This window comes from Pezoporus occidentalis, unplaced genomic scaffold (genome assembly GCF_034315485.1).
Source record: "Pezoporus occidentalis ecotype Australia unplaced genomic scaffold, CSIRO_AGI_Poc_V1 ctg76, whole genome shotgun sequence".
Taxonomy (NCBI): Eukaryota; Metazoa; Chordata; class Aves; order Psittaciformes; family Psittacidae; genus Pezoporus; species Pezoporus occidentalis.
The window spans coordinates 347,449-361,160 of NW_026916115.1; the positions used below are offsets into that span (position 1 = coordinate 347,449).

Consider the following 13,712-nt stretch of genomic DNA (forward strand, 5'->3'; position numbering starts at 1 on the left):
GTCTAATTGACCCAATGCTATAGCCAGCTGTTCTCTAATGTATGCTGATACAGCTACTGGTGAAGGCACCTGTAAATCTGGGGTGGGGGGTGGGGGGCATTCTTTTGTGTGGGATTTTTTGGTATTTTTTTTTTTTTATTTGTTGGTTGGTTGGGTTTTTTTTTGTCTGGTTTGGTGGTTGGTTTGTTTTTTGTTTGGTTGGTGGTTTTTTTTTTTTTGTATTTTTATTTTTATTGCACAGATTGTGCCAATAAACCAACACCCAAACAAAACCCAAAACCAAACAAACAACTCACACATGCACTATAAAAGCCATTCTCTGGATGTGGTTCTGCTATCACTCAAAACCAGAAATAACGTGTATCTTCATGGCCTTTTATCCATGGCCTATCCTCATGACCCTTGTATCTCTGTGTGAATATGGAGTTGGTGTCACAAAGTAGGAGAGAGCAGGATAGGTCCTTTAGGCAGTGGCATTCCCAGAGTGCTTTCCTGGAGGATGCTTTTCCAAAGTATCTGTAGCTGTAGTAAAACATGTAGACATGCTTGATTTATATCTGCTGATGGCAGCTGTTGATCTGGTAATTCCCCAAGCCTGGCAACAGACACAGTGAGGTGAAGAACAATATCAGACAGGTTTGCGCTTCAGGAGAAAAATTAAAATTATTTGTAATTCATTCTTAGTAGGTTTTTAACTGTTAAGATTTAGCTAAGAAATTCTTACAAGAATTTCCATTTGTAAATGACTGCACTCAATCAGTGTCATTAGCAGAAGATTTCTCAGTACTGACAATGTAACAGGGAATCAATTGGGAAATTCACCCTCTCTGTCAAGTGCATCTTTTTCCTGATTGTAGTTCTTAAAGAGAGCTGCGAGACTTGGAAATCAAGGATTTATTCTGTTTGTTTCTTACTTGACTTCAGTGACTAAGGCTTGACCAGTGATTTGAGTGTTTCTGATTCTAGTAGACATAATAAGTCAAGAATATGACACTAGCACTAAGCTTTGGTACAGCTGTGTGAAATGAAATGTGGTACAGAAGGAGGGCAGTGCTTGGGTTAAGGAGACAGGTCCTTGTTACTTATCTGTTCTGATATGTTTTCTGAGCTTTTCAGTAATTTTTTTCTTCTTCATTGCAGGAAGGTAAAAGGAGGCAACATAGATGTACATCCATCTGAGAAAGCCCTCATTGTCCACTATGAAGTGGAAGCAATGATTCTTGGAGAGATGGGAGACCCTGTGCTGGGGGAGCGCAAGGAATGTCAGAAAATGTAAGGTCATAGCAAGTTCTGATAGCTTTTTCCATTTTTTCCTAGTCATAAATTCAATAACTCAAAGCATCAGTAGCCTGTAAGAAATCATATATTCTAATATTTACAAAACTTATGCTAGGTTAGTGGAGGGTTTAGAAGCCAGGGGAAGTTAACATCTAAAACACATATTGTAAAGTGCTTTTCATCCACGTACTTTAAGGTGGTTTGTAAAGAAAAGTGATTACTCCCATTTTATATGATGGGAACTTGAGATAGAGAAGGGTGAAGTTATTGGTTCCTAATCAGGTGGTTAATGTTGGAGCAAGTAATGCTGTTGAACCTTCTGACAGCCTTATACTCTAGTCATTGGCTCTTTTCTTGTTTTCATCTGTCAGTACTGCTAGTAATTTCACTATAGTATCTGCATTTTACTTTTACCTGATATTTTTCTTTTAAGAGCATTAAAATATTTCCCATTGAAAAAGCCCATAGAACTATTATGACTTTAATTTCCAAGATGTAAGTTTGGACCTTTCGTAGGTTTATTTCTATACTGAATTCTTTTTGAAAACTTGAGCTGAAGTGACTGCATGTGTAAGTGCATGTAAGAAGAAGAATTGAGGAAGAAAAAGAGACTCTTTAAATTATCTCAAATTTCTGAGAATATCTGTTTTCAGGTGAATCAGCATAACTTGCATATGCAATGTGGTGGAATTCCTTTTTGATCCATCCTGTTGTTATTTTTTGTGTATGCTGTATTCCTTTGCAGTCCTGTGCATATTTTTTTATTGCAAATAAATTGGCTGCTGTGTCTGAGATGGTTATAAAGGATCTGTTTGTGCAGCTGCATTTAGTGTTGCTGCTTGTCAGTTGGACAGTTATGCTCTGCCAAATCTGTTTGACAGTTACTTGCCATTTGGAGTTGTAGAGAGCCACTGCTTTGACATTATGTTTGCAAGTCATGGCACAGCCGTTGGTGGTATCAGGATCATTTCTGCTTCACGAAATTCATGACTGTGTAAACATAAAGAACAGAAGATAGAAAAATTTAGACGCTGAAGAGATACCCATCTCTGTTGCAGCATTCGGCTGAAGAGTCTTAATGCCAATACAGACATTGCTTCCCTGGCTCGAAAGGTGGTTGAAGAATGCAAGCTCATTCACCCCTCCAAACTGCCTGAAGTAGAACAGCTGTTATACTATCTGCAGAATCGCAGAGATGCCTCAGCAGGAAAAGGTAAATAATACAGGAACAAAGTAGCTTGGGGCTGGGTTGCTTCAGCACTGAACAAATACTGTGTGAAATTTTTCTAGCTGAGATCCTAACTTGCTTGATCCTAACTTACGAGTACTCTGGAGATAAGAGTGGGGAAGATGTATAGGTAAATCACACTTGGGAAAGAATAAAATCTTGGAGTGAAACTGGTGGGAATTATCTTTTTTTAAACCAGAGCTTACCTTTTTAGTTAGTTGGTCTTAGTATTGATGCTTATTACCGCCTGCCTTGTGCTTTAGTAGGACTTGAGAGGTACAGATTCCATTATTTGGCACAGCCTTTTATTGTTGCACCTGCACGTGCAGTGACATCAAAAGACTGTATGTTGATCTTCCTAGAAAGATCTGTCATTGTCTGTTGCAAGGGTAGATAGTGTTCCTAGGCTGACTTTGCACTGTCTGTAAAGCTGTAGTGAGGAGTTTTCAGAGCATGACAAGCTTTGGTGTAGCAAAGAGCTTGGAATAGTTGTCATCTTAAGTTCCTGGCATCTTAATGATCCTATTTCTGTTTTAAGTTCATCTTAAACTTTCTGCTCAGGGGACAATTTCATATTTAACGTCCAGTCCTGCGTTACCTTGTGGCTAGCAAGGTTTCTTGCAGTCATTAAATGATTAGCTTTGTTCTCAAGTTGAGTTATTATCTTAGTGGGATAAGATTAAAACAAAGATTAATGTTATTTGTATGCTTTGATTGTAGGTGTTTTGGGTGTTTTACCCTCTTCTGTATAACATATACATGCAGGGGGTTGGAACTAGAGGATCTTAACATCCTGTCCAACTTAACAATTTCGTGATTCTATTCTATGATCCTGTGTTGGTGTATATGTTATATACATGTATGTATACATATATATGTATACATTACACATACACACATGTATATATATGTGTCTGTATATATATGTCTTGGTGTATCACAGGGCAGCTTTGCCACAGTGCACAAGCAGAATCAAAGCTGCTAATGTATCTCACTGTGAAAGTGAGTTTTGCCACTCTGGGCTTTCACTAACAGTTATTAGCCTTTGTCTCCCTAGCTGACTGGGCTGCAACTGATCATTTAGAGTAAGGAGTGAGAAGGCATCTAAGATTTATTTTGCTTCCTGTATGCTGTCCAGCTTCAGAAACCTGACATATCTTAGCTGTGTTAGTCTGACAGGTCAGCATGACACAAAAGGACTTGATTTAAATTCTTGATTTAATCAGAATGTTTACTGTGAGAATACTGGGCTTTTTTGTGTGTGTGTGTATGTGCACATGCATAGTCTTAACTGCAACCCTGTCTTTTTCTTAATAGAAAAGAAAGAGAAATCCAGTAAGCCAAAAGATCCATCCCCATTTGAAGGAATGGAGGTAAATATTGGTGGTAGAAGAAAAATGCAAAACCCATTTACTTCTTAAGTAGATACTAGGGAGGAGGGAAGAGAAAATACTGAATCTTCAGGTGTTTATGCTGCCTGTTTTTTTAAACAAAGAACTTGGTTTGGGAATATTGCAGAATGGAATAAAAATTGTCTCCATAAGGGGTAAAATACTTGACTTGCATACTTCCCTCTCCAACTGTAGCATGCAGCAGGACGGCAAGAGAGCTCTGGAACATCAGACAGGACACAGGGAGTCGTGTCTAAGCATCCTTTGTTTTTTGTAATTAAATCTCAAATTTCCTGGTGTTCATTGGCAGTTATTCTGGATGTGTTGATTTTTTTTCCTTGAATTTTATTTTTTCCTAAGATCTTAACTCAAAGCTGTGGACTCTTTGGGGATTGAATACTGTTGTGATTGATTGTGTTGAATTGGCATAATTTTCCCTGTGAAACTGTCACTTATGACTGCTTTCAGATTGATGAAGTTGCCAATATCAATGACATGGATGAGTACATTGAGTTACTGTATGAAGACATTCCTGACAAAGTGCGTGGCTCTGCCCTTGTCCTTCAGCTGGCTAGGAATCCGGATAATTTGGAAGAACTGCTTATCAATGGTAATTTTTAAACCCAGTGGTAACTTCTCTTAATGTGGTGCTTTCTTCTCAAGGGAAAAATAGTTCACCTTTAACTTGGGATTTTCTCTAGTTTGATAGGCCTTGCTTCTGAGTACATAAGCTGTCTGTCAAAGCCCAGCTGGATCTCTCCACAAATGGATACTGTTCTTAGGTGGGCCTAACACAGAAATCTTCCTGTCCTCAATAGGCTTCAGCTGGTTTTGCTTTTTTTTTTTCCTGGTCCTTGTTATTTTGATGCTAAATCAACTTCAGTTGCCATTGTTGTCGAAGATAAGAGTGTAGAGTTGTATCATGAAGATCAGGAAACTTGCTTTGAAAACGGGATTTGCAGGCTGATATAAGTATAGGTGTCCAGTTTTCAATGGGAAAGAAGAGTGAGCTGGAGAAAAGTATGACAAGAAATATAAAACAAATTATTTAATAAAACAAACTTGCTATGGGAAAAAAAGATAAATGTGGATGAAAAAAATATGTGAATGAAAAGTTATACTTCTCAATGTAGCATTTAAAGGGGATTTGGAAACTAAAGTGGTGATGTTTTAGGTAGGACCCGTAGAGTAGTATGGAACATACAGCTGGCACAAGCCACAGGATGATAAGTTTAGTGGTAGTTTTAAGATGACCTTTGTGTTTGGTTGCAGCTTTCTTGCATGTGGACTCTTCCTAGGGTTTGTAACCGGATGACCACCCAGGGTACTCTGTTTTAGTACCATCTCCAAACATAACTTGTAAGCAGCGTTACATGTTAAAGTGAGATACCTCTGAAAATCTTTCATTTAGAAAACTGATAGATGTAGAATAAGGTATATCCAAATTCTAAACCTCACAAGGCAAAAGGAGGGAGGTAAAATGCTGATGCTCATATAAATCCTGTTTCACTTCAGAAGCTGCCCTGGGTGCATTGGCTAGAGTGCTGAGGGAAGACTGGAAACAAAGCGTGGAACTTGCTACCAATATAATTTATATTTTCTTCTGCTTTTCAAGGTGAGTGCAGTGTCTCTGTGTATAGGGACATAAGGAACTTAGAATCATAGAATAGTTAGGGTTGGAAAGAACCTTAAGATCATCTAGTTCCACCTCCCCTGCCATGGGCAGGGACACCTCACACTAAACCGTGCCACCCAATGCTCTGTCCAACCTGGCCTTGAACACTGCCAGGGATTGGAGCATTCACAACTTACCTGGGCAACCCATTCCAGTGCCTCACCAACCTAACAGGAATGAATTTCCTCCTTATATCCAATCTAAACTTCCCCTGTTCAAGTTTTAACCCGTTACCCCTTGTCCTATCACTACAGTCCCTAATAGAGTCCCTCCCCAGCATCCCTATAGCTCCCCTTCAGATACTGGAAGGCTGCTATGAGGTCTCCACGCAGCCTTCTCTTCTCCAGGCTGAACAGCCCCAACTTTCTCAGCCTATCTTCATACAGGAGGTGCTCCACTCTCCTGAGCATCCTCGTGGCCCTCCTCTGAACTTGTTCCAACAGTTCCATGTCCTTTTTATGTTGAGGACACCAGAACTGCACACAATACTCCAAGTGAGGTCTCACGAGAGCAGAGTGGGCACAGAGAGAGAGGGCAGGATCACCTCCTTTGACCTGCTGGTCACGCTCCTTTTAATGCAGCCCAGGATATGGTTGTTTCTGGGTTGCGAGCACACACTGCCGGCTCATGTTCATTTTCTCATCAACCAACACTCCCAAGTCCTTCTCCTCAGGGCTGCTCTAAATCTCTTCTCTGCCCAACCTGTAGCTGTGCCTGGGATTGCTCTGACCCAGGTGTCTCTGCTTAGTGTTTTTGCATTTGTTTTCTGCAGTGCACTACAAAACCTCACTGAAACAGGAAAAAAAGCTGTGTAGAAACACATTTTTCATAAATGACAAAATTGAGGCACAAAAAGAACCCCCACAGTGAGGCAATGTGTAGTAGAGCTGAGAAGAAACTAGTAAGGGTTCTCACCCATAGCTTGTAGGCTGAGCTGCCACTTTATTTCCCTCAGCATTCCTACAGGGAAGAAGTGGTATTCAAAAGTGAAGTGGGTGCTTGTTCTTGTTTAGCTATGTCAGTGTTTCAGCATACCCTGCCTAGAAATAATTCAGGTGTAATTTGCATTGCAACTTGTTTTTAGGCCTCTATTATATGTCTGGTAAGTAGGGATTCCTCTGAAGCACTTACAATATGGAAAGTGGGGCTGATTGGAAACCAATCCTTTATGCATAAAAATCGGAATGTGTTCTTTATTTTGACTTGGAAAAACATGTTATTGCTTTCCTTCTACAAGTTTGGAAAAAATATTCATGTTTACAGAAACTGCCTTTTGAAACAATTTTTGAATAGAGGAATGTTATAGTGGGGCAGACAGTAAATATTTATTTATTTATTTATTTAATACTTCATGTAGTGTGATGTTGGGACATTGCTACCATAGATGTCAAAACAGATTTGGGATGGTTTGCATTTTTCTTTTTCCTAACAAGTTGTTTTTTCTTCAATGTAGTTTTTCTCAATTTCATGGAATAATCACACACTACAAAATTGGAGCTCTGTGTATGAATATCATAGACCATGAACTGAAGAGACACGAGCTTTGGCAGGAAGAACTTTCTAAGAAGAAGAAAGCTGATATCCTTTTGATATGCTGGGGCAGCTTGATGGCTTCTGACTTGCCTTGATAAGCTGTTGTTGATTTATATGAGATGAGCAGACAGCAGCTTCTGTGAAATCAGTAGAATTTACTATTTCTAATAAAGTGAAAAATATAATATGAAAAAGACCAAGAGTGAGAAATTTGGGCTGCTGAAGACATTAAGTTATAGTTACTAAAACAACAACAACAAAGTTTTATTTCATCAGTGGTATGTTTTAGGAGCATTTGTCCTGACTATTAGAATGTGATATATCCAGGATGAGGAGGAGAAAAAAAAATTATGCCATAGATTACAACCATAGTAAGATGTTGCTGAAGTAGTGTGTTTACACTGGCTATTCCACAGATCCCTTGCTTTTTACTAATGCTTGAATAACACCCTGAGGATTGTAGTCATTTAGGCTATTTAACTTTTATCTGAACTTCTTAACTTCTGCAATTTACTTGATGAAGATCCTGAAAATCAAACCCTGAAAAAGGACTATGAGAAAACTTACAAGAAATATCAAGGGCTGGTTGTCAAGCAGGAACAGCTACTCAGAGGTACCAAAACCAAATAGAAAATTATTTCCTTGTTGGTGGATGTGGGTAGTGGGTTTTATTAAGTGCTTGTTACAACCAGGAGGCATTAAACATACTGAACGTGTGGATAATATATGGAAGAGCATGCCAAAGAATAGGGAGAAGATGAGCGCTTAATCAGATTATTTGACAGTGTACTAACAATTTTTTAAATGATCTGTGAGTCTTAGAGGAAAAATAGCAAAAGTGATCCGCTTAACTTTTCTTTGCTCGTAATTTTGGTTTGGGAGGAGTTTGGGTATTCTGGTTTTGTACATTTGATGGGGGGGGGTATTTTGTTTTATGTTGGGTTTTCTGTTTGGTTTTTGGTTTTGTTTTCTTTTTAACTTGGCCTGTATCTGATTCAAGTTGGAGAGCTTTCATTCTGTCTCAGTTTTTGTACTAAAGTATAGTTAGTGTTAGATTGAAATGATCTGAGTGGCAAAGCTTTTCCAGGAAGGGCTTTTTAATAGTTCCCATTGGAACTGAAAGAAAAAAAAGTGTAAAAAGCTTCTAGTGATCATATTTTTATTTTTATTTTTTTTCAAAACTACTATTAGAATTCAGCTTTCTAAACAGGGATAAAAACCATTCATGGTCAGTTTCCTTCAAAATGCATTGTGAAGGTAGCAGAACACTTCTGAAAGTCTTAAGCAGTTAATGCGTATATAGAGACTTGTTTAGTTCTCGTCTGTGATCTCATGATGTGATTTGTATTGGACTTTGTTAGTTGCACTTTATCTGCTCCTAAACCTTGCTGAGGATACTCGAACTGAGCTGAAGATGAGAAACAAGAACATTGTCCATATGTTAGTGAAAGCACTGGACCGTGAAAATTTTGAGCTGCTTATGCTGGTTGTATCTTTCTTGAAGAAACTCAGCATTTTTATGGAGAACAAAAATGATATGGTAAGGCTCAGAGCACTCGTAGCACTCTACTACAATATTAGAAAAGTACAGACTGTGTGGTTGGAGGGAAGAGGGAGACATTTCTGTCCCCACCCTAAATATTTGTAGCACTGATTATCTTCTCTGTTACTGGTAAAATGAGTAAAAGTGCACCATCCAGCCCATAACATATTGCAACATTTTCTGAAGAACTGTTATCTCTAATGGTGAAGTTACCTCAAAATGAAATTCCAAATTTTGAAGACAGCACCCTAGAGTCTTTTCATACCCCCACTTCTAGAGATGCCCATGGCCCTGCCCCCAGACTACCTTCTTTTGCCAACATGTGGTTATCTCTGCCGTATATTGCCTTGGAAAGAAAGATAGTTATCCTTTTGCAGTTTGCTAGACTTATTTCCTAGGCCAGCTTGGTCTTCAAAGGCACAATTGTTCCTTCATGCTGCCAGTAGCTCCTATGAACTGTGGGTGGTGTTACTCTTCGTAAGCATCTTTTAGGTGAACTCTCAAACTTCTGAAATCATAGCATATTTCTCTGTGCGTATGACTTTAAGCTCTAGCCAAGCATCTCCTTTAGTGATTTTTCCAGCGGCTTTTAGTAGATACATGTTTTCACTTCCATACCTTTATGCCAGCTTGTTAAATGAAAATGATAAATTTTCCTTATCCAAGAAGTAATCTGAGATTAATGTTACACTTAAACGGTGAGATGAAAAGGTCTGTGTAAATGCAATAGAAAATTAATTGCATCTTTGTTACTGGAACTGTCATTCTCATGCATATGCACTGAAAAATGTAAACGAGGTATCTCTCTTATTTATATATGGGTATCCAATTTCTTAACAAAAGTCAGACACCAAGCATGTGTTTTGGCGGAATGTAGACTGTTTATTAGGTGATTGGTCATTGATTTAGTTTATACTTGTGTAGTGTCCTGAAGGACTTTATTAGGAAAATAAGGATGATTTGCTGGCACACCTTCTGCATTCCATTTGATTTAGCAGAAAGAAAAATGAAACAAAGTTGTTGAATTAATTGCAGAGTGTTGTTAACAGTTTTGAAAAGACTTTTGAAGAGGTTTGTATGCTTCAGGTCAGCTGTCCGCTTGAGCATTCCTTACTGGTAATAAGGATGCTACTTTTCTCTGCACAGTATTATTAAGGAAGGCTACCAGTGTAGGAGAAGGTATTTTAGTATTTGTATCAGGCAATAACACAAAACTGTCAAAGGCAAAATGAACCAAGATTAGTTGTGCAATGCCTTATTCTAAGTAAAACTGAATAATCTATGTATATTTATAGCACACTTTTCTCTTTGGTATTTGAGTAGGGATATTTATTAATTTAATTTAGGAATTTATTAATTGTATTCAGTTCAAAGCTGTGAAATAGGAGTTCTTGCTGTCTGATTGTTTTTGGTCAAAGTTATTTGATTATAGTCAGTTGTTTGATTATTGCAGTATGCAGTGTGGGGCAAGCTGTAGTTTCTTAGTATTCGTTCTCTGTGTATTTATAAATGGAAGGCTAGTTAAATACATGCAAAAGTTTGAAGAATGCAAAGTAATTTTGTGTGCCTCCTTCTGGCCAAAGAAGGTTCTGGGAAAAAAAGAAAATGCATTTGGAAGATTATGTCAAATAAAAGAAATTATGCTTAAAAAATGATAAAAACTTTTTGAAGTTTTGCTAGTCAATGCTAAGATGACTTTTCTCTGGCTGCTAAAGTGAATGTGATCTCAAAAACTGATACCACTTCTAAGTTCCTGGATTACATTTTTTAATTTGAGAGTGATACATGTTTCAAGATGACTTTCATGCTTTTATTAAATTAACATGCAGGACACATGCCTCTTCTGAAAGCATATCCAAAGTTCTGTCTAGGAATTCAATTTAAATTCATAATGAAAGGTCTCAAATTCTTTTTGAATGCCAGTTTTCTGCCTGTCTTGGTTGGGTATCTCTGACTTTAATGTCACTTGTTCTAGAATTGCTTGTGTTTACATTTAAATGAGTTGTTACCCCTACCCCAGTCTAATCTTGCAAGTGATGTCTCGATCACATTCTTACAGTGTTCCAGCTGTAAGGAATATTTCCAATGCATCTGAACTATTTGGTTCAAAATCTTTTTAAATCAACATTACCCAATAGCCCAATCTAGAAGACTTCAACCACAAAGACGTAAGCAAAGCGACTTCAGATGAAAAAGCATTGACATTATGGGTACAAATTTGATATGCATTTGCATATGTGTGTATGTAAATATGTAAGACACTGAGAGGTCTTTTATACTGAAGACAATTCTAAGTTTGGATGGATTATGTTTTTTTCTTTTTCTTGATACGCAGGTTGAAATGGATATTGTTGAAAAACTTGTGAAAATGGTACCCTGTGAACATGATGACCTGCTGAATGTCACTCTTCGACTCTTGCTAAATCTCTCCTTTGACACAAGCCTGAGAAATAAAATGGTGCAAGTTGGTCTACTTCCCAAACTAACTGCGCTTCTAGGTATGTGTCCTGGGTTCAGTATTAGCAGTCATTTTTCTCCTTCTTAGTAGGTGGTGCAGTGCTGTGGTTTTGACTTTTGGCCTGGGAACAGTGCTGATAACACTGATGTTTTTAGTTGTTGCAAAGTCATGTTTAGTCTGACCAAGGACTTTCTGAGTTTCATGCTATGCCAGGAAGGAGGGGAAGCTGGGAGGAAGCAGAGACAGAGCACCTGACCCAAACTGACTAAAGAGATATTCCATACCACAGCACGTCATGCCCAGTATATAAACTGGGGGCAGTTACCCAGCAGGACTAGTTCACTGCTCAGTTGGGTGGGGTATGAGTCGGTGGGTGGTGAGCGGTTGTATTCTCTTCCCTTGTTATTTCCCTTATCATTATTATTATTGGTGGTAGCAGTATTGGTTTGTGTTATACCTTAGTACTGGAGTGTTCTTATCTCAACCTGTGGGAGTTACGTTCTTTTGAATTCTTCTCCCCATCCCTTCAGGAGCCAGGGGAGAGGGGGGGTGTGAGAGAGAGACTGTATGGTTCTGATTTATGGCTCGGCTTAAACCACGACAGTATGTGTTCTTCTGTTGCAATGTAGACATTTCAGAAGGGATGGTGAAGCAGTTCACATCATGATATAGTGTGCCTGAAAGTTGCTACATCACTTTTCTCTTTGCCAAAGAGCTTCCTTCCTTAATACTCTCATTTTTTTTTTTATTATTCAACTTGACAGTCTGTAACTGTTAACATCATGTGAGGACTTTGGATACAAGTGAAACTTTTTGTTGTCTGTAGGGGAAAACCAATAAGGAGTGTGGAAAAAGCAGGGGGTTGTCAAATTTGATCCTTCTTGTACACTGGAGTTCTCAGGAGGAAGGTTTTACTGCTCTTTGTGCTTTGGCTGACACTATCTAGAGGCTGCTCTGGTAGATACACTAAATGTTTAGTAGGATTTGGCCATGAGCTGGGTGCTCATTGTTAGGTGGAAGTTGAGGATCTTGTATTATGGAGCCCTGAATGTATGAGACACTGATGGAAGATTTTTGTTAAGTCTTTCTGAGTTATGTTGGGTTTGGGATGTACTAAATCCAGTGCTGATGGTGTATCTGGGTATGATTGGAACAACTGGAATGGAATAGTGAATCTGTGTGCTTTCCCCCCTAGCTTTGACTATAGTCTGTTAGAATTGGTTGCCTTCTCAAGTTTACATTCACCCTCAACATGAGTGTATTGCTGTTTAGTATGAAAATTTACACTGCTTTGGAGGCCTTGATCTTGTTGGTGATTAAACTAACAGCTACCTGATATATCCTGAAATGCCTCCGATCTTTTTATGCTTTCTGTCCCATAACCATCTTTGTGCTTGATATCCGCCTTTGGGCTGAGCTAGGAGGGAGAAGAAAAATGGCACTTGGAATCCCTCTTCTTTATACTGTTTTCTTCAAGACAATGATATTTGGAAGTACACTGAGATGTGGAAGCTGGTCAGGAAATAAATTTTCTCTCATTTGAGAGAAGACCTGGCTAGGTAGGCTGCCGCAGCTTGAGTTGTAAACGTTTTGGAGCAGGAACTTATCTCTTTTGTTTGTACAGCAGCTACCACTGTGGTCTAAACTTGGGGCTTCTGGGTTCTTGTCACCCCAAGCGGTGGCACAACACAAATCACTGAGAATTCCCTGCTCCCCGTAATTCCCTGTTTAACATTAAAGTCAGAGTAAACTCATCAGTTAAGTATCTGCTTTCTAATGTCTGATGCTAATGTGAAGAGGAGAATTTCTTTTCAAATGCCGTTCTCTCAAGCTTCTAAGTAGGCCTGTGCAGAAGGTTGTTTAGATCAAAAGAACTGGCTGCTAAAACTGCAGTCTGTTTCTGAAGAGTCTGTTGGGTAACATACAGAAAGCTTCTGGGACTTCCAGAAGCTTCACTGTCTGTTTGGTCTAGTGGGTGGTGGCTCTTTTCCTTGACTTGGATATGTTTGTCTATTTTTGCACAGGGCCATGTGCTGTTTGCCGTAGCTCCTCCCTCTAGAATTCCTTGATACTCACTTATTTTGCCATTGTTTTAGTTAGAAAATGTAGGCAGAATTATTGTCTATTACTTGTTTCTTAAGACAACTTTGTGATACTTGATATGGTGATTCAGTTCTCAAGTACATCACTTTGTGTATCGTGTGTCAGGGAAGCTTGCAACCTTAATAAAATAATCATGTGTCAGATACGCCTTTTACACAGGTTACTTGGGTATTAAACACACATTATTCAAGTCAGTACTCTTCAGCCTAAATTTGCGGGTTACCTTAAAAGTGCTAAGACACCTCAACAGCGGTTGACAAGTTACCATACAGCTCCTAATGCCAAGAGGTCGAGTTTGTTGACTCGGTCTACTGAAATTTAACATTTGTGCATGCTGTGCCTTTGAGTCTTTAGTACTGGGTTTGAGATGAGTATAAATTAAGTGTAGTAGGTGTTTAAGGGAAGAGTTAAGATTGCAAAGAATTAAAGGACAGGATTTGTCAGGCAGTGGTTTAGGGCTGAGCACTGAGATGGCTGCATTTTGCAGTTCTGGGAGATGTGCC

General features: G+C 38.8%; 1 protein-coding gene across 2 annotated transcripts in view; it reads left to right on the forward strand.

Moving 5' to 3' along the window:
- The window catches only part of KIFAP3 (kinesin associated protein 3), a 69,780-nt gene that overhangs the window by 3,531 nt on the left and 52,537 nt on the right, over positions 1 to 13,712 (forward strand). For both annotated transcript variants that reach the window (XM_062602280.1, XM_062602279.1), the window contains exons 2-10: positions 1,141 to 1,272; positions 2,337 to 2,491; positions 3,824 to 3,879; positions 4,366 to 4,507; positions 5,413 to 5,512; positions 7,026 to 7,150; positions 7,620 to 7,718; positions 8,467 to 8,645; positions 10,984 to 11,146. In XM_062602280.1, coding sequence (XP_062458264.1) covers positions 1,141 to 1,272; positions 2,337 to 2,491; positions 3,824 to 3,879; positions 4,366 to 4,507; positions 5,413 to 5,512; positions 7,026 to 7,150; positions 7,620 to 7,718; positions 8,467 to 8,645; positions 10,984 to 11,146 — 1,151 coding nt within the window. The remainder of the gene's footprint in view (positions 1 to 1,140; positions 1,273 to 2,336; positions 2,492 to 3,823; positions 3,880 to 4,365; positions 4,508 to 5,412; positions 5,513 to 7,025; positions 7,151 to 7,619; positions 7,719 to 8,466; positions 8,646 to 10,983; positions 11,147 to 13,712) is intronic.